General features: G+C 40.1%; 1 protein-coding gene across 1 annotated transcript; it reads left to right on the plus strand.

Moving 5' to 3' along the window:
* The first annotated feature begins 2,118 nt into the window (after positions 1 to 2,118).
* ppm1j (protein phosphatase, Mg2+/Mn2+ dependent, 1J) lies at positions 2,119 to 19,728 on the plus strand. The gene is made up of 10 exons (XM_028576209.1): positions 2,119 to 2,489; positions 9,346 to 9,460; positions 10,936 to 11,265; positions 13,545 to 13,657; positions 13,913 to 13,997; positions 14,481 to 14,599; positions 15,139 to 15,202; positions 15,612 to 15,719; positions 16,376 to 16,527; positions 19,346 to 19,728. Exons 1-10 carry the CDS (start codon positions 2,221 to 2,223, stop codon positions 19,491 to 19,493), a joined length of 1,503 nt encoding a protein of 500 aa, XP_028432010.1. The 5' UTR covers positions 2,119 to 2,220; the 3' UTR covers positions 19,494 to 19,728.
* Positions 19,729 to 23,324: the final 3,596 nt, after the last annotated feature.

A 23,324-nucleotide genomic window follows, 5' to 3' on the forward strand; every position in this document is an offset into this window, starting at 1 on the left:
TTCTGCAGTTTTTATGAGCAAAAGGGTCAAAGTTCAAGGTGCATTGTTATGAAGAAGTAGTATGTCCAAATTGTATGCATACTGCATGCAACCGTACATACTTTGAGAGGGCAGATGCAGTACATACTAAAATTAAAAAGAAAAAGTATGTGATCTGGAAATCAGCATCAGTCTCTGCACCATCATTGCAGCTGGGGAATGACTGTAACGGCACTGTAGTGACACTTTCCCCTATATATCATATAGTTATGACATCATAACCTGACGGAAGTCCAGACAACTCGTTTGATGGCACAGTTTCTGAATACGATATTTTCACAGTAACACCTCGACCTGCTTTATAATTAAAAAAAAGAAGCATGGAAATCTCACTTTTTACAATATGGGACCTTTAAACCACATATCAGCCTAGGTCCTTGAGCATTGTCAGCTGAAAGATGGATTGTGACCTCAGATAAAAGTGATTATATAACACAGTTACAGGCTACTCTTCACATACCATTAGTGCAGCTTTCTTTCAAAAACCACGACTCTAGTCTAATGCCAAACTCTATCTCCTTTGTGCTCTAATTCACTGTGCAGTGTTACAGTGTTTTACTGATGGGAAGTGAAATATGGTTCCTGGGCCTTTTCTACTAAAACGTATATGCAGGTACAACTGTAGAGAAATATGTGATTAGTCAGTGTACTACTCAATATCTGCTGCACTGTGAATGTGTAAATAATGTGTTTTGAAATCATGTGTCAGTTCATAATGTCCAGTTCCTAAGAATCTTCCCTAAATCATGTTTTAGAGATCTGTCATCATGTGTTGTAATCAGATAGTTTGCTCTTAAGAAGAATATTCAGTACTTCCCTTTGTAAAGTTATAAAGTTCCCTTTGTGAACTTTATAATATTCCTAAATGCTGAACATGTGGCAGATAGTTTTTTGGATTACATAAAATTGAATAGGTGTACATATTTAAGTGGCCAAGGAGTGTAAATGTGGTTAAGTAAAATGTACAATGAAATCGATATACTCTCAGTAAGTATCTCAATGTTGCAGTTATGTATAGTAGGTACTCAGTGGTGAAAGAAGTTTTCAGGTGTTTTACTTAAAGTTGAAAGCATATTAAGTAGCAATTTAGCGAAAAGTACTCTGTTACAAGTAAAAGTGCTGCACTCAAACTTTTAATTAGGTAAAAGTATTAGCATCTTAGCCAAGTTGGTGGTAATTTCAGGTGCTTTATATAGTGCTCGGTAGCTTAACCTATAATGATACATCATAAGGCTATTAATAATCTACATCTGCAAAGTAACTAATAACTAAAGTTATCAAATAATTGTAGTGTAGTAAAACTAACAATATTTTCCTCCAAAATGTAATGGAGTAGAAGTATAAAATAGCATAAAATGTATAATACACACGTAAAGTAAGTCTTTCTCAAATTTGCCTACTGTATCACTGAGTAAATGCACTTAGTTACATTCCAAATGTCCTGTTCCTCGCCCTTATTATTCATGACTGTTAGAAAGTGAGACACTCATAGACCTTTATGAATAACTTGACAGTCAATGTTTCCATAGAGATTTGGTTCAACATTGCCTCATGTCCGGATCTATAACGCGTTATTAAAATAGTTATTAAGCTCTAATAAAGTGAATAGTTCCAAAATGTATAAATGGTGGCTTTTTGGAACAACAAAAAAGATTGTGTCTGTTTTACGTTTTATAGGGTGTAAATAGGCCTATTAGGCTACATTTTGAGTGCTCTTTATTGTACAGTAGCCTAGGCTACAGTCGGCCAAATAAATGGTCATATATCACGATAGCATATCTTGCTAAATTTGTCATTGGCTGACTTTCACATTAAGATCTGTTAATCCTCGTGAATAAAGCAGCCTATAAATATTTCTTGTCGCTGTTTTTTGGGGTATGGTTGGTGTGGTGGTATGTCCAGGGCTGCTTGCGCGTCCCTGTGAAGCCCTGCCTTCTGAGATGAGTTGTAGCCATCTGCCGGATCACAGCCCGTACGCAGCCAGCGAGAGCTTTTATTCTCTTTGAATGAGGAAAACATCGTGTCTGCCTGCCTGAAAGCTGTCACATGGGGCCGAGGAGTTAGGGGGATTCGCTTCCTGAAATGCTTCTCGTCACTGGCTGTGTATTGTTTGTTTTCTCTCTCTAACGTAACATCGCATCGCGTCTCATTTCCCGTCCGGATCTTTTGCTGTCGGCGCTGATGATGATCAGCAAAGTTAAAAACGCCATGTCCACTCTGGTGGGAGGGATGATGCCGCACGGACACCACCACCACCACCACCACAACCATCACTCAGGTGGTGGCCAGACCTGTGGACCGGACAGCCTGCCGCCGCGCTTCCCCTACGGCCGGCCGGATTTCTTGGACCTCACCCCGGAGCTCCTGCAGTACTCCACCGAGCACGCGTCACGGCCGGTGCTCACGTTAAAGAGAGACAGCAGGCTTCCCTGGCGGACAGGATACGCAGAGTAAGTGGCGTTCATTGACGAAATGTCCACACAGAAAAGAAGAAAAAAATACCATGCACATAGCCTAACCAAATATTCTGACTTAAATATTGTCCTGGTGAGCGTCAGCCAGGCCTGTGTTGCTGCAGCCTCAGCACCTCTGAGAACACTGCAGCAGCCAAATGATGGCCAACATGGCCTTTTGCTGTTGTACAGTTTCCACCTCAGTGTTCCTCCCCTGCTGTAAATGATAGGCTATCTGGAGTGTAATAATCAGTCAAAACGCTCCCTATCATGACAGTGACATTTGTGTTCAAAGATGGTCTATTTGACTACAGGTTCCTCCTCAAGTCGATTGTCAGGCAATACAAAAGTGAAAGCAGGAAATGTCTACGCATGTAACTAACAAGCCTTTCTGGGTGTTTTCTTACATTCATGGCCTTTTTCATACCTTGAAAATGCATATAACCCCAATGAGAGCTCAATTTCTGGGAGGTTATTTGTATTTGTAATTCACAAAGAGCATTTGAGCCTGTTTTTGTTTATTGCTTTAAGTTGTTTCATCTCCGTCTTTCAAAAAAAAAAGGTTTAGTGACCAATGACCATTCACATTTTTTTGTGAGCGTAGGTGCAGAACATCACTGTGCCCCTTGCTTTACTGCAGGTGCTTTTATACTCGAATACACCTGCAGTGCCCTCACAGGTAGAAACAAAGCAGTACTTTTTAATTCACACCATTGACCAGAATTTGCTGTCCATGCTATTCCCACTGAGCAAAAAAAACACTTTCACACATTTGACTCTCCCAGAGGAGGAGGAGGAGGAGGGGGGGTTATGAAGGACTGCATAGCTCCATTTCTACAGTACAGTATGTGGACTATACCACCCCTGCCTGTCCTCCTCGACCCAGTGTGGAAACAGAAAAAAAGAACGGCTGACTCATGCAGAGAGTCTCAGGGGGACAGAAGACTGAATGAGAGAGGTCAAATGAGGTTGCTGTAATTCATAAAGGGGGGGTTAGCATGTTGGAGTGCGCATCATCATCAGTGCTGTCGTCTGCATTCTGCTGCAAATTACTTTGGTCTAAGTCGCTGAAACTGTAATCACAACATTAGCAGTGCTGTTTACAACACAACCTAATCAGCTGATATGTATCATGTATCAGCTGTCAGTGCTAGAGTGTAAAAATCCAAAAAGTCCACACCTATCAGTGTTAAATTAACACATTGTGAGTTGACAAGATGAACATAAATCCATCCCAAATGAATGCAACTGAAAAGATCAGCAATTGAAAATAAAGACTATGTCCACTCTCTAAAGTGTAGCGTGATATGGCTCTGATAAGACTATTCTAGGCACTCAAAAGGTGTTACGTGATGTGCGTGGACTGACCGAAACACAGAGGATTAAACCGCACAACATCACTTTAGATCAATCTGGCTGAAATGATGATCTTCACAGAGCAGGATTTATCTATTGGAGCATCTATCAGCGTCACCGCTTTTGTCTTGATGTTTACTCCCCCTGTGCTGTAATGAGTGGGAACAATGATGGCTAACTGGCTTACATTCAGACTCTCAGCAACTTCTCCTCTGTTATCACTTAAAAGTGCCATTATGGTGGTAATGAGCTTATGTTAGTAAAAGCGTTGAGCTTCTCAAAATTTAGACAGATACATAGGGTCTAATTTCAAAGGTTCAAATTGTGAACCTAAATTCTGTCTGCAGTTTTAGCACCACACAGGCTTCAGATGCTCGAGATAATGAGTCTAATTGATGCTATGATGCTGCTGTACAGCATTTGTCAGCATAAACATGTGAGTGCACTTATGGTAAGCCACTCAAAATGCTTTTGTCAAATAGCTATTTGATACAATTTAATATGGAGGCAAGCTTCCAGGCGCTGGCACTGAGATCATGAAAGAGAGTGTGAGGAGGCAAAGACTCATTTTAGAAAATGTTTTCATCGATTTTTTTTCTCTTATTTTCAAGGCAAGATATGCATGGGAACAAATTTAAATAATGTATACTACCTCTCTGACTTCATATATAATTGATTATTGACTATGGTATAATAACTCTATGTGATATTATTAATAATGCATAAATAAACAGATGTTAGGCAAGCACAAAAGGACCGTCAAAGCTCTCCGTGATCCTGAAGAAAATAAGCAGCTATAGGAGAATGGATGACTGAATGGAATGATTTCATGTTGAAAAAGTTTGGATACAGAACAGCTCCTTTCACATGTAACATTGAAAGTGCGGTAAAACTGTTGTTAAAGCGATTATAATCAATATTTTTATAATAACAATGTATCAAATGACAATGTGAAAACAATGTGTAATGTTAGAGACGTTGGTTGCGGTAAATCTAATGGCTCCCCTCTGCTTCACAGAGTTTATAGTTAGTTTCAGCTCACTGTTTAGCTGTCCGGCTGCAACTTTACTGTTTTGGGTCACTCTCACTGCTCTCATAGAAAGTTGAAGTGTAGATAACTGCAAGGTAATGTTCACATGCATTTCAGTGCAATGAACATCATTTTTTACCTGTTTATGTTCATATCACTCTTATCCTCGTTCAAACTTTCTGTGTCCAGATATTGAAAGTGATGGTGAGACAGTTTATGAGTTGCAGCATGTTTTAATTACAGTACCTGCATACTTTTCTAAGCAATATTCAAGTTACTGCAGTACATGTTATTGCAGATTTGTCAGTGTGAGTTTTCATTTCAGCATTCCACCCTGCGTCTTGCAAACATTAAGAACAACTTCCTCTCCCTGAGAAGGAATTCAAATTATGACTAGACTAATTCTTACGTGCTACGGAGGAAGACTTTGTACAGGCCTGCAGTGTTTGTTTAGCTGCTCCCCTCCACCTGATGTAGCATAGTTTAGCAGCAACCGGGGATTCAGGTTTTGGTCATGTGAAAGGTTGACATTCACATCTGTAAAAATCCTCTCAAACAATCCACTCTTTTACTCCCAAATGTGTCCGTGTTGTGAGAAAATGATCAACAACGCAAAATCTAAAAGGATTATTCCAGAGTTTTTTTTTTCATTCAATAGATTACATGCGCCACAGATCTGCCTCTGATTGAACCACAAAATCTTGCATCAGCCTTTCTTGACTTGCAAGACATGAGGTGAATTGCAACATTAATCAACCACAGCTTTACATGTTACTTCAGAATTTGTCTTTTTTTTTCCTGAGAGATTTTCACCACATTTATGACGTTAAAAAGGTCCAGCAGCCACAATCAGAGAATGCACTAAAACTCTCAACTTCCTCTTATGAACTTTCCTTGCATAATATACTGTTCAGTAGGAGGGTTCAAACATACTTTTACCAAACATGGCCAAGATGGTTTTCAGTCACAAGTTGTGGAGACATATGACCGAAACACAGATATGTGAAAGAGTTAAGTCACATTATAGGAAGGCTTGAGCTCCTGGTTTAGAATCACATCCTCCCACACCGCCAACATTATGTTCAATTATAGCTCATTCAGCGCATGTGACTGCTTTCCAAACAGAGAATAATTGTTGATTCTTTACTGTGGGAGTGGGGAAACTTCATCACACTGCAAAAATGTACAAAAATAGGCATTTGCTTTCATATTCAGCCTTGTCTGTTCTCAAAAAAAGTGAAATAATGTATGGCTATATCAGGAACTTCTCATTTTTAAGGTAACAAGCTAATGATTCCACTATGACGTCTTATTGAACGTTATTATCTTCACTAATATAAAATATGTTTATTTAAAAGAGTAACATAAGACAAAACCGTAAGAAGTATTATGGTGGCATTTTTTCACCCAGCCTAACATACTGTCAGCCTCCAATGGCTGATGCATCCAATAAAAGCAAATAATTAAAGATGAATACTTTGTCTTTTGTGCCAACTTTTGGCTTTGGCAAAAGTTTAGACGACAATCAGGCGATTGTAAATTCTTCCCTGTCATTAATTCTAATGCAGGCAGCGCAGTGCAGGACACTGTGGTGCCTGCCTGCTGCTTTCAACTGATTAAACAGTGAAAGAGCTTTTTATAATCCAGATTTGGGCAGCAGTTCCATTTTTGTGCCTCATTTCTGCTGCTCTCTGATATCAAAGCTTTCGGTCAGACAGCGACCATTTTCTGCAGTGATTGTAATCAGCTGAACTATTCGGAAAGTGAGAGGTCAAAGGTTTCATTTTGATAAGAATTTTACCCTGGATTTTTCTCGTCTCCTTTGTTTGACTGCAGTTTTTCATCTTTCTCTCTCACTGCCAGTTTCTCTTTTATTTTGGTCTCTTACGCTTTTTGTCCTTGCTCTGATGATCCCAGCAGTAACTGATAAATGATTAATCCCTCCTCTGCAGAAGTTTCAGAGGGAATCTTAATGACAATACTTGAATTACTGGAATTCTGTATAGGCATTATGCGGTATTATCCAGCTAATGTGGCATTTATCTATAATTGAAACTGAAAATGTTATGTAATATGTCAGCAGGAGGTCCAAACTGCAGCCTTCCCCAGTTTGCCTAATGTGGCAGCTTAAAGCATCATGCCAGTGGATGTTTGTATGTTGTAGCACATTTATAACAGATTGCATATATTTAACCATTTTGCAAAACATTCTAGTGTATTTTAGATTTGTTCCAGGCAGCCATTAATTTCCATTCACTTCAGTAAAGTATGAAAAAATTAATTAGCAGATTCCTGAAACGTGCTTGAGCTGTGTAATCTATCAGAGTGAACATAAAATCTGGATTAATTGTTGGTGCTGAGAGATTACCATTGTGTGGTAATTTGAGTAAACATGACCAAATTAATATATATATATATATATATATATACACAAAAACTATTAAAGGAGACTTATTATGCTTTTCTGAATTTTCTGTCGTATCTATAATGTTACAATGCAGATGTTCATATTACATTACATTTGGCCAAAGCTTCAAATAATGAGGTACTTGTATTTATAAGAAGTCCTTGCAAGCCAAAACCTCAGATATCCCACTTTTCTGAACGCACTGGTTTCAAAACTTGTTTCTGTTCTCGAGCAGGGTTTCTATGGTCACCTGTTCCAGGCAGGCATGCCACAGTGTTTGTGATACATACCCTGCCATATGTAGCTACGTGCTAACACCAGGAAAATCTGTAATCTTGGCTGCCAATGTTGTTAATTTCTCCCAAATTTCAGGTCACATTTCGGCTGGAACATGTCCGGTTGTGTAGTATTTGGTTCAGATGCCTTTATCTGTGATTTCTGACAGTAAAACGTGCTGCTATATTCCATGACAATCCACTGCTCACTACACGTAGCTACATGCTAATGCCAGGGAAAGCTGTAATCTTGGCTGCCGATTTTGTTAATTTCTTCAATAATTCAGATCACATTCTTGCTGGAACATTAGCGGATGGGTAGTATCTGGTTAAGAAGCCTTTATTGGTGATTTTTTACAATATAAAGTCTTGCTATATACTCCATTGCAGGTGGAGACTGACTGCGACGGAGTATATAACAAGACTTTAAATTGTAAAAAATGACCAATAAATGCTTCTGTACAGAGGCAGCGACAGAAGAGCAGAGCACACATGCGGAGACTCCCGTGATATGGAAAAGCAGACCAATCAGAGCAGAGCTGGGCTTTTTCGGGAAAGGGGCAATTGTTCAAACTCCTTCCCTCTGGTAGGCGATACAGGGCACTGTTTGCCAAAACCAGCCGACACAAAGACAGTTTCTTTCCCCAAGCAGTCTCAAAAAGTCAACTCAGAGAGTATTATCATCCGACTCTGCAGTTCCCCTCAGCTCTACAGGGCTTTTTAGCATCTTTCAGCTTATTGTTTTGGTTTTACGGCCCGCAACTGTTTTGGTTTACTCTCATCAAGCTTATTTCCAGAACCATGAGGCAGCTGTTTTCCACCAAAGATGCAACTACATAGCGACTAGCTAGTGAACATTGTGAAGTATTTAGCAGCTAAAGAGCCACATATTTCCCTAAGGAGTTGTTGGCGAGCAAAACTGAGCTAAAAGAAGAGTAAATATTGAACTTAAACTCTCCAAGTGGCCAAAAACACGACCCCAAATGAATGCTAATGTTGCATTGTGTCTGCAGGATAAGCAAGTTTGCTAACACATAACAACGCCATATATAACACGTCAGTGTTGGATTTACAGTTTGTGGCGCTTGGCTGGCAACCACCAAGTAGCAAAAACTAAACAGAAAAACAATTGATGCAGTTTTAGGATTACACAACTTAAGCAAGCTTCAAGTATCTGCTAGTTGATTTTCATAATGTACTTACATGAATGGACATCAACAGCTACCTGTAGCGGTTAGCAAAAAACACATTCAGAAATCTAAAACTGTGTATCATTCAATTAAAAGTACTTTAAACATTACTTGTAGAGCTAGAACATGACATGACAAACCCTCATATGGTCAAAATAATAATGTGATGAGATTTTATGAGCATGCACAGATTTCAAGGTGTAACAGGAAAACTGTCAATATTTATTACTATTTTTCATAGAGCTACGTAGCACAGTTTCAACTTCACCACTCTTTTCAGCACTGTTCTGCATTGGTACCTCCAGTGAACACTGCTGCAGCACACACCAGGGTAGACGATGCTGCTAGAGTATAAAACAGTACATTACTCCAAAGCCATTATTCTCTGCAGACATCAGCTCATAATAAAAACACTTAATCCCCCCTGCAAGTTCCCTCTGGACATGACAGCATCCTGTCCCATTTTTTCCCTCACTCTTCAGCTCTCTCCTTATTTCTGACTGCTATTATATTTTCATGTGGTTAGAGGTAGCCAACACTACATAAATCATCTGACTCCAGGCTCACCTTTCTTCCTGGCCTCTTTCTCCATCAGGGTGATCAATGCGGGGAAGAGCATGCTGAATGAGGACCAGGCCTCTTGTGAGAAATTGTTTGTGAAGAAGCCGAGCAGCAAACAGCGCAACTCCTCCCTGCTGGAGGACAATGGGGTGAGCAAAGGGCCGAGGTCCCGAACATAAGAACAGGAGTCAGTGAATGAGGGATGGAATTTCTGGCCGAATAAACATCTAGTGATAATGTTTTTAAATCTGACGTCAGTGTACTCCTTAAGGTGTCTGGTACCCAATAGTTGTGTCATCTTATCCCATGTGGGATTGATGGATTCACCTCCAGTCCCTGTGGAACCTCTAATTTTCCACTATGTATACTACCATCAAAATGCCTCTGAAATATCCCTCACTGTTCCTGGTTTTGTCTTTACAAAGCATCAGAAATCCTAGTGATTAGAAAATATACAGGATAAGCATTTTTTGGAATGTTTGTATCTTCACCTTCAGATGTGTAGTAAATAAGATGTAACTGCAGAGACCTCAAAGTCTCAAAAAGAAGAAGTTTAGCCAAATGTCTTGACTTATCTCTGTAAAGTTTAAAGTGCCAGTTTAGTTTTGTCTCTCTCGCTGCATTACATTTTTTTTAAAGCAGCTTTAATCAATAATCTTCTTTATGTTAACAATGGATCACATGACAACAATGTTGAAGGATTCACAAAACCCACAGACAAATATCTGCTTAGCATTTCAACATCTTTCAGCTCATTGCTTTGGTCAGTGGCACAGCTCTCAGCTCTAACAACCCACTGTGCACTTCATGTCTCTGCACTAAACAACCAACAGACATAGTTAACAACTTGCTGGTGAACATATTGGAGGACTTAGCAGCATCAGGAGTTGGTTAGACCAAAAAGAGAGCTAACACACACACACATTCTCGTCCTCCATTTGGTGTAAACGAATTACATCATCCCTTGTTGCACCCTTCCCCCTCTTGAGGCAGAATGTTTTGCAGATGTAAGCAGATGTTTTGTGCCTGTCATCAGTCAGGCCAACTCTGCTTGTAAACATGTCTGCAGATGTGTTTCCATCACTTGTGTAGATTCTGTTAGGACGGAAATCACAGAATGGATTTTGACTGTAGGTTTTAGATTTAAACTATGCCAAATGAATCGTGAAAAGTAAAGCAACATGAATTTGATGTCTTTCCAGCTTTCCCATTATATTATAATCTAGATTTGGTGCAACTGTGTTTCAGTATTAAAAAATGTCACCAGCTGCAGAAAACCCTCACAAATCTGTGCCTTCTGCTCAGAGTTGTAATCTCATAGGTTTTTAAACCACAACCATAGGATTCTTTACTTTTTCTATCATTTTTATATCACTACTACTATTTTTACTGCATTTATTTTACACATTTTTATGTTCATAAAAAATAAGACCTAACACACTCAACTCACATTGAAACTTGAAAGACTGGGTGCTGGATGCTTAATGTTGATAATAAAATATAAAGGCAATGTTTGTCAGGCAATCTCAAAGTTTTGAGGCAATTTCAAAGTTTTGCCTGAGAAACACGCTGAAGAAACGTGTGTGTGGCAATAAAAAGTATTAATTGTAGTGCAATTTTTCAGGATGGCACAGGAATCCCTCTTCACTTTTGGGGCGTATATGATGGACACGCAGGTTCTGGCGCTGCCATCATGGCCTCCAAGCTTCTTCACCGCCTCATTAGAGACCGTTTGGGAGAAATCTTCCACCTGCTGGAGAACCCCACCAGTGCACCTCCTATCTGCCTAGCCAAGAACGGCAGCCCGTACCAGGTGGACACCAAGAAGGGAGCTGCACAGGAAACAGAAGACCCCGATGCTGTCAACGACTCCTCATTACGCTTTCATATGGAGAAGGTTGTCAGTTTGGAGAGCCTGGTGATGGGAGTCATAGAAACCGCCTTCACACAGATGGTGAGCAGAGGATTACTAACAAAACAAGACAGCAGTCTGTTGTATATTTCAATTGGCACTTGGTTTTTTTAGATTTTTGTATCTTGAAACTGAAACAATACTCAGGATTTTGAACTTGTATTCCTAGAACACACTTACTATCTTAGGTGTTCTGTTATTAGATGTACCAAAGGCCACCAAAGGGAGTAAGAGAAAGATCTGATGTTGGTAAATCTAACTTTCTCTCACTTTGGTCCAGATTGAAATATTTTAACTGTTGGATGGATTGCCATAACATTTGGTACAGACATTTATTTTGCCAAGAGGATGATACATAACAAATTTGGTGATCTCCAGCTGGTCAAAATTTTAACTTATCGAGTGAAATGAACCCTGCTATAAAACGTTGTTGATATGAGGCCAAACGCAGCACATTCTTTCTTTACAATTCATTTTTAATAAAGACCTAACTCACCTTATAAGTAACAATATGTAACCCTAATCCAAACCCTGTCTTAAAGCTTACTAACCTTAACGCTTCATAGGTAGCTGCTAACTTAAGTGTTGACGCTTGCGCTGTAGGCTAGTTACATTTGGTATCAACATTATAGCATCTAACAGGAGGATCTGCTCCCTATGTAGATATGAAGAGCTCATTTTAAGCTAGCAATAACACAACGATTCTTAATTTCAGGTGATTATTGAATAATGAAAACAAAATTATAAATATTATATTCCATTTCTGCCAGTTGTTCCGCCTAAATCTTACACCCTAGGGGTTACATGACTTCAGATTTTTTAAACTCTGATGTGATGAAAGTGAAGTCGACATCGACATTTTTTTCAGTCATTAGACAAATAAAGGAGGAGGGAGGGAATGCTTTGCATTCTGTATGCATTTTATCACCCTTCAATATCAACCCTTGTATTGGTTTTCTTAAGATGCTTGCTTTGCGTAGCTTAGCCTTTTTTTTTAGCATTTAGCAACCTGTCCAATTTATCAGAAAGTGCTTTTGCAGTGATCCTAACTAACGTTAACCGTTTTTTCATTTTGTGCTTCAACACCGCTACTCACACTATGGGTTTACTTATCAGTCAATCAAAAGTTTGCTGTAACAAACAGTCAATGCAAAGTCTATTGTCCGTCCTCGTTGGCAACCAATGCATTGGGTTCATGCTTAGTTATGTGTGCACACAATTTAAATGGCCATTCAAGTGTAGCGCATATACCTCCCACGTTGGACTCCATGTGAAAATCCAAAGATCCGAAGCTCGACAGCCTGTAACGTTAGTATTAGAACGTAGCTCCTGCGCATCTTTTCACCAACAGCTGACTGCAAACGTCCTTTAGCATAGCAAAAATCCAAATAGCTACAAAGCATCTCTCCTCGTCCGCTCACGCCATCTCCTTATGTCCCAAACTTTCCGTGGCTTTCAAATGAAGTTCCAAATGAGCTGGGTTTTTGACTTATTTTGCCAGTGACAGTGCTACAGGTCTATGTTGTTTGTTGTTAGTGAACCACATGATCAGCGACTAGTCAACGTCAAGTTCAGAACGTCATTGCGGAGGAGTAATGTCGACTAGTCGATTAGTCTGTGCAACCCTAGTCTCGCTGTGCCGGACCCTCCTCCAAAGCGTGCTGAAGGAGGGTCTGGCTACTCCACATAGCATTTGGGGGATGGGAGGAAAACATGCTCTGGTTTATTGGCATTTCTTTAAACCAATCACAATCGTCATGAGCGGTGCTAAACTCAGCACAGAGCTGCTGCAAAATTGTCGTGCGAGAGAAAACTCAGATTGGACAGACAGTCTAGCTAGCTGTCTCAATTTACCCTGCAGAGATCTGAGGAGCAGTTAACCACAGTCCTCATAAATCCACCGAATTTAAAATTCCAACACAAAGAAAGCGGAAGGAAATGGAAATAAATGCATCCGGCAGAATTTCCTGCAGCACCGGAGCAATCCCGGAAGTGGAATGCAAAGGATATAGACTAGTGCAACCCCTACTACACAGTGTTCCTTTAAATTGGCCAAATAGGCCGAATCTGTAAGTAAACTCAAAGTGATACTCTGATGCAACCACTGTCTGGTGTAGATGATAATAACCTACAGCCTATGTAATGTATTCCTCAAAGCCTCCTTGTCTTTCTCCATCAGCACTGCTGTTTTGTTTTTAATATGAATATTTATGGAGAAAATAATGAGCTATTCAGGATGATGAGAGGAAAAGTGGGCTCTCAAACCACTGAGGTTTTTGGGCATTTTGTTTTTAACTTTGATTTTTCTCTTTTTATTTCAGGATGACCTAATTGAAAAGGAAAAATTGTCATATACCATCTCTGGTGGGTGTTGTGCCTTAGCTGCCATTTATTTAATGGGGAAACTCTACGTTGCCAATGCTGGAGATAGCAGGTGAGAGAACTGAGAAAAACTTTCTACTGCAGACTACAGGATCAAATCTGTGTAATTCACATCAGCATTATAGTCATGGGAAATCTTCTAAGTCTATAGCTTCTTGTGCCCCCTGGGGTTCACTTTGTATACTGCAGCATCACGTAGCCTTTTCCTACCGACCAACCTACTCCGAGCTGTTTGTATAAAACAAAATGTGGTTCTGTCTGTGTGAACCTTCTCACTCTTGTCTCCCCTCCCTCTTTCTCCCTGCAGGGCCATAATCATACGAAATAATGAAGTTATTCCCATGACAAATGAATTCACACCTGAGTCAGAGAGGCAACGGCTACAGTATCTGGTATTCTTGTTTTCTATGTTTCAAAACAATTATTTTGCCAACAGTCACATAAACTAACTGTACAGAATTTGTTCAAGGGGATTTTATAATATTGGAAGTGCACAGCAAGCTATAAAAGGAAGAGTATGAATATAAACAGTTGATCTTTACTAGTCAAACGAGGTTTCAGTTACAGTAAAGATGAGCGAGATGAACCTGAAGACGAGGGCGGAAATACTGTATCACACTGAAATAATCTGACGTTCACTGGTTGCCTGTTTTAGTAGCTGGTTGTAGTTCTGAGTCACAGAGTGTGTGGATGGTGTTTGTTGCTAAAACAGGGAGCTGTTATGTGCCTTCAGTATACAGCATACAGTACTGCAGGTCTTCTGTTACCCATGCAATCTTATAGCTTTTCTTCAGAGTCGTGACAGACAGTTAGGCTTAAGTAAAGCATTTTATTCTGTAGTTTAATGCGACCTGCCCCATTTTGTGTCACTCCAGGGCTTCCTGAGGCCAGAGCTCCTGGGTAATGAGTTCACTCACATTGAGTTCCCTCGTAGGATTCAGCACAGTGAGCTGGGCAAAAAGATGCTCTACAGAGACCAAACCATGACTGGCTGGTAAACCTGGAGATCTTTTTTATATCATGTCTGACACATAATCACTTTTCCTGTAAACTCTGTACAGGGCATCCTATAGTCAACAATGATTTTATTTACAGATTAATCTGCCATTTGTTTTCTAGATTAATCGATCAATTGTTTAGTCTATAAAATGTCAGAAAATAGTTGACATGTCCATTGCAGCTCAAGTTGACTTGTTCAAATTGCTTATGGAACAAATTTGAGACCCCAAATATTAATTTCACAATGATAAAAATAAACTACGAAAAGCAGCAAATATTAACATTGGAAAAGCTAGAACCAGTGAAATACGTATATGTTGGCACTGGGAAAGGAGTTGCTTTTAATCTTATTGCACATGTGTATAGTGACAATAAAAGGCATTCTATTCTATTCTAATTGTTGGCATTGATGCTTAAAAAAATGACTTGAACAATTAATTTTCTTCTTGTTGAAGTTAATCAAAATTGTTGTTGAATAATTTTCCGTGTTTCAGTAACTTACATCTGAGATCTGATGGTTGTTTTGTTGTGTAGGGCTTATAAGACGATCGTTGAAGATGATCTGAAATTCCCCCTGATATACGGAGAGGGTAAAAAGGTAAGAAACAGAGAATACACAATGCATTGTACTCGACACACAGATTATCTATAGCGGGTATGTTATTGTGTGGTCATGCTATCTATCTTTGAGTCTGTCTGTGCAGGTTATTTAAATTATGTGGCATTGTTACATATACAAGTTATTCGTTAAATTCTTCAGTTTCCACCCGGGTAAAAATGAGACCTGCTCAACATTTTTATTATTGTCTGAAAGAACATGGTCTTCATTTAATAATCCCTCTTAAGTGGATTTTCCTAGAACGGAATCACATCCCGAACAAATAACCTACATTACTGTGTGGAGAAAGGTCTGTCTGGCAATGCAAGATTATTTTGTGTGTGTGTGTGTGTGTGTGTGTGTGTGTGTGTGTGTGTGTGTGTGTGTGTGTGTGTGTGTCCATACACAGGCACGTGTCATGGCGACAATCGGAGTGACCCGTGGGCTGGGAGATCATGATCTGAAGGTGTACAACTCCAACATTTACATCAAGCCCTTCCTCTCATGCGTCCCTGAGGTGAGTGTGAGGAGACAGAAGCAGCACTTTATCAGGCTGTCTCATACTCGCTTGTGACAAAATTCATTTGTCAGCCCTGACACCGTTTTGAGATGATTCTTGAATTGTTCTGATCATATGCACCCACCAGAACATTGTTCACTGTGGAGCCCTTGGTGGAAAAATTGTCTTTTTTTATTTCCTTCACATATTTATCCCTGGCCTGTAAATATCTAAATATATCTTAGATATGCAGTCATTTGAACCTTTTTTAAGAATATGCAAGTGCACACATCATTTTTTTTAGTATCTTGCATTACAGCTCTTCTTATTTATTTCATGGAGTTAAAAATACTTTCTGCCTCTCTTGATAGACAATCAAGTATATATAATGCATAATAGTTTTATAAATCATGAGAGCATGATTTTTTTTTTTTTTTAAGATTATTTTTTGGGCATTTTTAGGCCTTTATTTAACAGGACAGCTGAAGATATGAAAGGGGAGAGAGAAGGGGAATGACATGCAGCAAAGGGCTGCAGGTCAGAGTCGAACCCGGGTCTGCTGTGTCAAGGAGTAAACCTTTATATATGGGCGCCCACTCTACTAACTGAACCATCCGGCGCCCATGACAGCATGATTAATAAAACATTATCAATAATGTGTCTTTCTGTCACAGGTGAAGGTTTATAATGTGGATGAAAACAAACACGGCCCAGACGATGTCTTGGTCATGGGCACAGATGGATTGTGGGACGTAACAACAGACAGGGAAGTGGCAGATGCTGTGTCAGCTTACTTATCCTGCTGTGATCCATCTGATCCCATGAGGTATGCCAAATAATCTTTTACATTAAGCTTTTCTGTTCTGGCTATATGTTCTTTCATGTGGTGTGAACATGTTGTACGTTGTACAAAGCTACAGTTTTATAAATCCAGTGTAAAGTAGTAAAGCTGAAAGGTGCCTTTATTGTCATTCACAGAGAAATGAAATTTGTCATCTGCATTTAACCCATCATATTGGCTTACATAGGAGCAGTGGGCAGCCACTCCAGCCTTTTTGTCAGTGCCTTTTGGTCATGGGGCACTGATAGGGGCACTAACCTAACATACAGTACGTTTTTGGTTTTAGTACTCAGTATGTCCAATAGGTGGTGACAAATACTCAAGACTTCTGCAAAGTTATGCTTATAGTAGTAAAAAGCATCAATGCGAATGCCCTGGCCCTGGACTTTCAACTTCTCTCCTCTGGCTCTACTGACTTACTTTCTGTTGCTGACTCCGTGGATTTCTACAACCTGTCCCTGAGCAGTCTCCTGGACCTCCACGCCCCCTTAACATCCAGGTCATTCTCATTCTCGTGCTCAGCACCCTGGTACACCTGCGAGCTGTGAATGATGAAGGCGGCTGGGCGTGTCCTTGAGCGGCGGCCTCTGGACTGACTGTTCACAAACAGGCATACAGGGAACATAAGAAGGCGTACGCAGAAGCTCTGAAGGATGCACGGTCCAGGTTTTATTCCACCATCATCAACAACAGCCCCGGTAACTTCAAACAACTTTTTTCAACAATAAATCACCTTCTCAAACCCCCCTCACTCTCCCACTCTGAGACCACCGAGGAGACGTGCAACATGCACATCATTTTTTTCAAAGAAAAAGTTAATAACATCCGCTCACGTCACACCTCTCCGCCACTGCTGTCCTGCCCCACCCGTCTGAGATTGTCGAGTCCCTCTGCTCTTTCTCCGATGTCACACAGGAAGAAATGGAGGACATTATCAAAAAAAAATGAAGCCATGCACCTGTGCCCTGGAACCTTTCCCTTCAGCCTTGCTGAAGGCCAACATCTCTGCTGTCTCTCCATTCATCACCAAAATAATAAACCACTCCCTCCTGGTTGGCCATATCCCATCTGCATCAAAAACTGCTGTCATCAGACCTCTACTGAAAAAACCCACCCTGGAGCCAGAAGTTCTCTCCAACTACAGGCCCATTTCCAATCTTCCATTCATATCAAAGGTTCTGGAAAAACAGTTGCAGTACAACTTCATGATCACCTCAAACACAATAACCTGTTTGAAAAGTTTCAGTCTGGTTTCCGCCCTGGCCATAGCACAGAAATAGCCTTGGTCAGGGTCACCGACAACCTCCTGATGGCAGCAGATACTGGTTCCCCATCTCTACTCATCCTCCTGGACCTAACAGCTGCTTTTGATACAATAGACCAGAGTAGACCTCCACCGCCTGCAATACACCATTGGACTCTCAGAAACTGGTTTATCTCATACCTGACCGGCAGAACCGAGCACGTCGCCCTGGGCAAAGCAAAATCACACACCCACAATGTCACCTGCGGTGTCCCTCAGGGCTCTGTGCTGGGCCCCACCCTTTTCTCCATCTACATGCTCCCCCTTGTCATTAGCAGACATTATTTATCATTCCTTTGTTATGCTGATGACACACAGCTTTACCTCAGGACAACCCCCACTTCTTCTGCACCCCTGCCAACATCCACACTGACCACCTGCCTGGAAGAAATAGAGGCGTGGATGAAGCCCAACTTCCTTCAGCTGAACAGTTCCAAGACGGAAGCCATCTTAGTTGGCACACCATATCAGCTCCGCTCTTCCACCATCACCAGTATCCCTTTCTCTGGCCAAAACAGCTCACTTTCTAGATCTGTCACCAACTTGGGTGTTAAACTGGACAGTCAACTTACCTTTGACACCCACATCAAACACCTCTGTAAGACATCATTCTACCACCTCAAGAACATTGCCAAACTCCGTCCACCACTCACCCAAACACCCTCCAAGTCCCCAGAACCAAGCTCTGCAGCATGGGTGATAGGGCCTTTTCGTCTGCATCTCCGAGGCTGTGGAACGTCCTCCCTGACCACCTGAGGGGCCCCACAGACTACAGATGTTTTTAAACGAAACCTAAAAACACATCTTTTTAGAAAAGCTTTTTACTAAATGTTTTTATAGGTTTTCCTTTTTACCCATTTATTGACCTTGATCTTTTTTAATCTATATTATTATATGCTCTGTAGCACTTTGAGATTGCTTTAAATGTAAAGTGCAATACAAATAAAATGTATTATTATTATTATTATTATTATTATTATTATTATTATTAGGTTAAGTTATGGCTTCAGCTGGAACAATTTATGTTAACTTGGCCTACCATTTTGTCATTTATACCTAGTTATAAGCAGATATAAGGACATTTTTAAGCGTGTGTTAATGCACAGTATTTTCAACAATTATAACTTCTCCTATAACGATATATAACGTTTTATATTGAGAAGGTAAAGTTGTTTACAACTACATGAAAAAAAACCTTTAAAAGAAATTGTATCTGCTCAGTTACATTGTAGCATATAAAGCATTTATTAAATGTCTGTATACTGCTTATCAATGGTAAATAGGGGTAAAATTAAGCGCTACCCAACTGATTGAGTCAGAAAGTGAAGGCACTGAAATAATTTTTTTAGTGACCACTGTACAAAAAGCTGTTGTCTGCTATACTTACGTGATACTTACGTTGATAAATCTGTATTTTGTACGTGTGTTTCTGAAAGTCTTAAATTGTAGTGTATCTCACTAATGTAATGACTGTTTTTCTGCCCTTTGTGTGTCACACAGGTACACTCTGGCAGCCCAGGACCTGCTGATGAGGTCCCGAGGCGTGCTGAAAGAGCGCGGCTGGCGGCTACCCAATGAAAGACTGGGCTCAGGCGATGACATCACTGTGTTTGTCATCCCACTGGCGGGGCGGGAGTCAGAGACATGACAAGGTGTTGCAGCGACCGCTATTACAGGGATCATGCTTTAGGGTCCTTCCCACGGTCCCTCCAAGCTCCTTAAACCCTGGACCGATGGGGCGGCGGGAGAAGAAAACACCTTTGTCACCGGAGAAGACTCGGGTCTGAGCCGCACCTTCATCAACCCAGACCAACACATTCTCACTCCCAGCGCTTCGAAAAGCGACGCTTGGTCAGGTACCTTTGGCGTTGTTAGTAGTCTATATCCACGACATTCCACTTCCAGGATTGCTCCGTTGCTGCCGGAAATTCCGCCAGCAATTTCGGTCGGATGTCTGTCACCTTCCGCTTTCTTTGTGTTGGAATTTTAAACTGGTGAACTGCTCCTCAGATCTTTGCAAGGTAAATCCAGACAGCTAGCTAGACTACAGTATATGTCCAATCTGCGTTTTCTGTTGCCCGACTAAAACAACTTTTGAACGTACACGTTCCACCAAAACAAGTTCCTTATATTTTGCAGCAGCACCGTGGCTTTGCCCGGTGCTTAGTGCAACCCATGATGATTGTGACTGATTTAAAGAATTGCCAATAAACCAGAGCATGTTTCTCTCCCATCCCGGAATGTTGTGTGGACTAGCCAGACCCTCTTTCGCAGCGCTGTGGAGGAAGGTCTGGCAATGCGAGACTACGTTGTTACGGACGCAAGAAGTCTCCTTTAGTGTCTAGCCCTTTGGCGTCATATTTAGACGTGCTTGGTCGGGACTTTTGGCATCACTTTTTAACACTCTGTGTTGGGACGTACGTTTAACTGACATGCGGTACAAAATGGGACAGTTAGGTTTAGGAAAAGATCGTGGGTGGGGTTACAAAATGTACATTTTGGTGACACGTGGGACAAGAACGGGACACAAACCTCGTTCTCTGGGATGAAAGTCCTTAAGCAGATTTCCTGTCTTTCATACTTCTCGCAACCGCTGTCGCTCTTAATACGTCATCTTACAGCGCCGCGGTCGAGCTGCTGCTCTGACTGGTGCATTCCATACAGATGCTAAAGGGTGATTTTTACGTCGGTATCTGACGCTGAGAGCCACTGACCAAGCGTCAGTATTTTACGAGTTGGGAGTGAGAACAGGTTGCCCAGACTGGACCCAGTCCCAGCCACTTCACTTCAACCCAACCCAGGATCCCATATCATTTGGTTGGTCTTAGTCATGTAACAAAAGATTTCCAGTGACATTATAAGGGAAGACACACTTCCTCCCAGACCTGCTGTTGGTGACGGTTGCCAGTGAGAATTAAACCCTTGTAGTAATTTCGTTTCCTGTTCATGTTTGAGGCTGGACCGGTATTCAGTCTTTTGAATGGATTGTTAATTTTCATGTCACGCCCTGAATATGACTCCCTTTTGTAAAAACAAAACAAAAACCTCCTGCAGTTTCACAATCATATATTTTAAAGGGGATTCCATTAAAGAATGTGAGGAAACCAAAGAGAAGCCATTATGGCATTAGGATGGAAATCTGTTTTTAAAAACTATCAATACATAAAAGATCAACAACAACAAAATAATCATTAGATTCATGTTTGTACATTAAAGATGCATGTGGGAAGTAAAAACAGAGGAATGGACCTTTTTCAGCACTGGACTCAAACAGAATCAGTTGAGTCTGTATTGCTTTACTTCCTGTGTTAAATGAATGATGACACTGTAGGCACTAGAAGACTGTTGCACATGCTCTGTGGTAGTCTGTTGATTAATTATTATATCTGTTCATTGAATGTGCTCATACATTATTTGTTTTATTTTTGTCCTTAAAGATAACCGAGGGTCACACTTGTATTCAGTAAAAGAAATGATGAAAAAAAGGATCATTCGTTTAATTTAACGACATGTTTTTATTTTTTAACTCTCTGAGCACTAAATGTCTCGGTATAGTAAGATGTGATAAACTTCACACATATGCCTTATTTAGAGATGAAGGAGTTTTTTTTCTTCAAATGCACTAAGTTTGATCCTGGTAGAAGAACAATGTATGAACTGAAATGTACTGTAAACCTCTTTTGTACCATTTTTGTTATGTCATGTTGTTATTCAGGTTATCCATATATTTTTGAAGACAACTTTGGCTGTTAGCAGTATCAGAAGTTTTATTTTTTTGTTTCCATCCATTAACTGTTTGTTCGGAAAGATGGTGTGACCTAGAATGTGATGTAGAGGAATAATGTGTACCAGCTTCAAAATAAATCAAATTTTTCCCATAAGCTATGACCTTATTTATTTACTCTGTCACATCCCATGCATTACTCAAAAGGAAATTAACCTTTGGTGTGACTTACTTTGACTAAGAAGAAAGTTCAGTTACTAAATTTTCACTTTTTCTTGTCGTGACTTGTGGTATTAAAGTCATGAGCATTATAAGTTGGTATTAAGTATCTAAAAACATCATTCATTTCTCAAAAGTAGAATTTCTCAGTATGTTTTATTACATTGAATTTTAGGAGGTGACAAGTTTACAAAAATATGTATAACATTTTTTAACAATAGGAAAGTCTTCTTCGTGTAGGCTCATGTTTAGTGACATGAGCACAAATCCTTTGAGCATGATATTAATTATTTAAGAATTAACCGTTGTGTTTTGTTGACATTGGCTTAACTCTCATTATTTTAGGTTTCACAAACTCCAATTCTTATTTACTTTAAAATAAGACATTTATTTTCCTCTCTGACCTTATTAATACATAATATAAGTATTCAAGTGGTAACCCTTCACTTTGACACAAACTGGCCTTACACCTTTGATGAAAATGTCTAGTAATACCACAATGTAACATGTAATGCTTCACTACAACTAATTGTCTTCCATTCTAAACTTTACTTGAGTAAAATAAATTAATAAAGTATTACCAGTACAATATACTTTAAGCATATAAAGTAGTCAATTATTATTACATTAATATGTAAGCAGCATGTTTATGGACTGTCAGGTGGAGCTCATTTGAACTGCTTTACTGTTGGAGAATTTAAAGGCCTCCAATGACCACCCACACAGATCCTTTGCTCAAGCGTCCTCTTAGGACTGTGTTAGTGTGTACGTGACAAACAAAATGAGCACCCACTCTTAGACAAAGCTCCATAGTGCTGCTGGAGGTCAAAAACTCCACAGGGAACCTTTAATCATTCTTATTTTTATGTGATTTGAATATTTTATTGCATTTTCTGTATGGCTTCATTTACAGTTACACTTTGACACAGTGGAGAATAAGAAGAAAACATTACATAAATAGTCAATGAAAAATCAATATTCATATACAGCTACGTAAAACAGTTATCCTAGGTAAAACAAATACAATTACACGTATCCCTTTAGAATTCATGGATTACAGGTCTGTGAAAAGAGAAAAAAGTTTCAATCAACCTCAACCTGAGCAAAGATCTAATCAGCAACAGTTACTGACGTGTGTGTGCGTGTGTGTGTGTGTGTGTGTGTGTGTGTGTGTGTGTGCGTGCGTGCGTGTATGTGTGTGTGTGTGTGTGCGCGCGCGCGCGCGAAGGACCTTCACTTAATATTTATGCATCAAATAACTAAGAACTATAGCTCAAAATGCATGTAGTAGAGTCCAAAAGTAGTACTACTTTCCATCATTGCTAATTATTCAGTCAATCAAGAAAAAGAAACAAAGACAGACCATAATGCAGAGACATTTTATTGCTGAATGTTCACCTGTCAGCCTGTAGATATTGTTCAGATATGAAGTGAATGTTTTTTGCTGCCAGCGAGACGCACTGGTGAGATCCACACACATCCCTTCTGTTGCACTTGTACTACGAATGATGTCATCTTTGACCGGTGAGGGGAGGA

Source organism: Perca flavescens, chromosome 4, assembly GCF_004354835.1.
Source record: "Perca flavescens isolate YP-PL-M2 chromosome 4, PFLA_1.0, whole genome shotgun sequence".
NCBI classification, from domain to species: domain Eukaryota; kingdom Metazoa; phylum Chordata; class Actinopteri; order Perciformes; family Percidae; genus Perca; species Perca flavescens.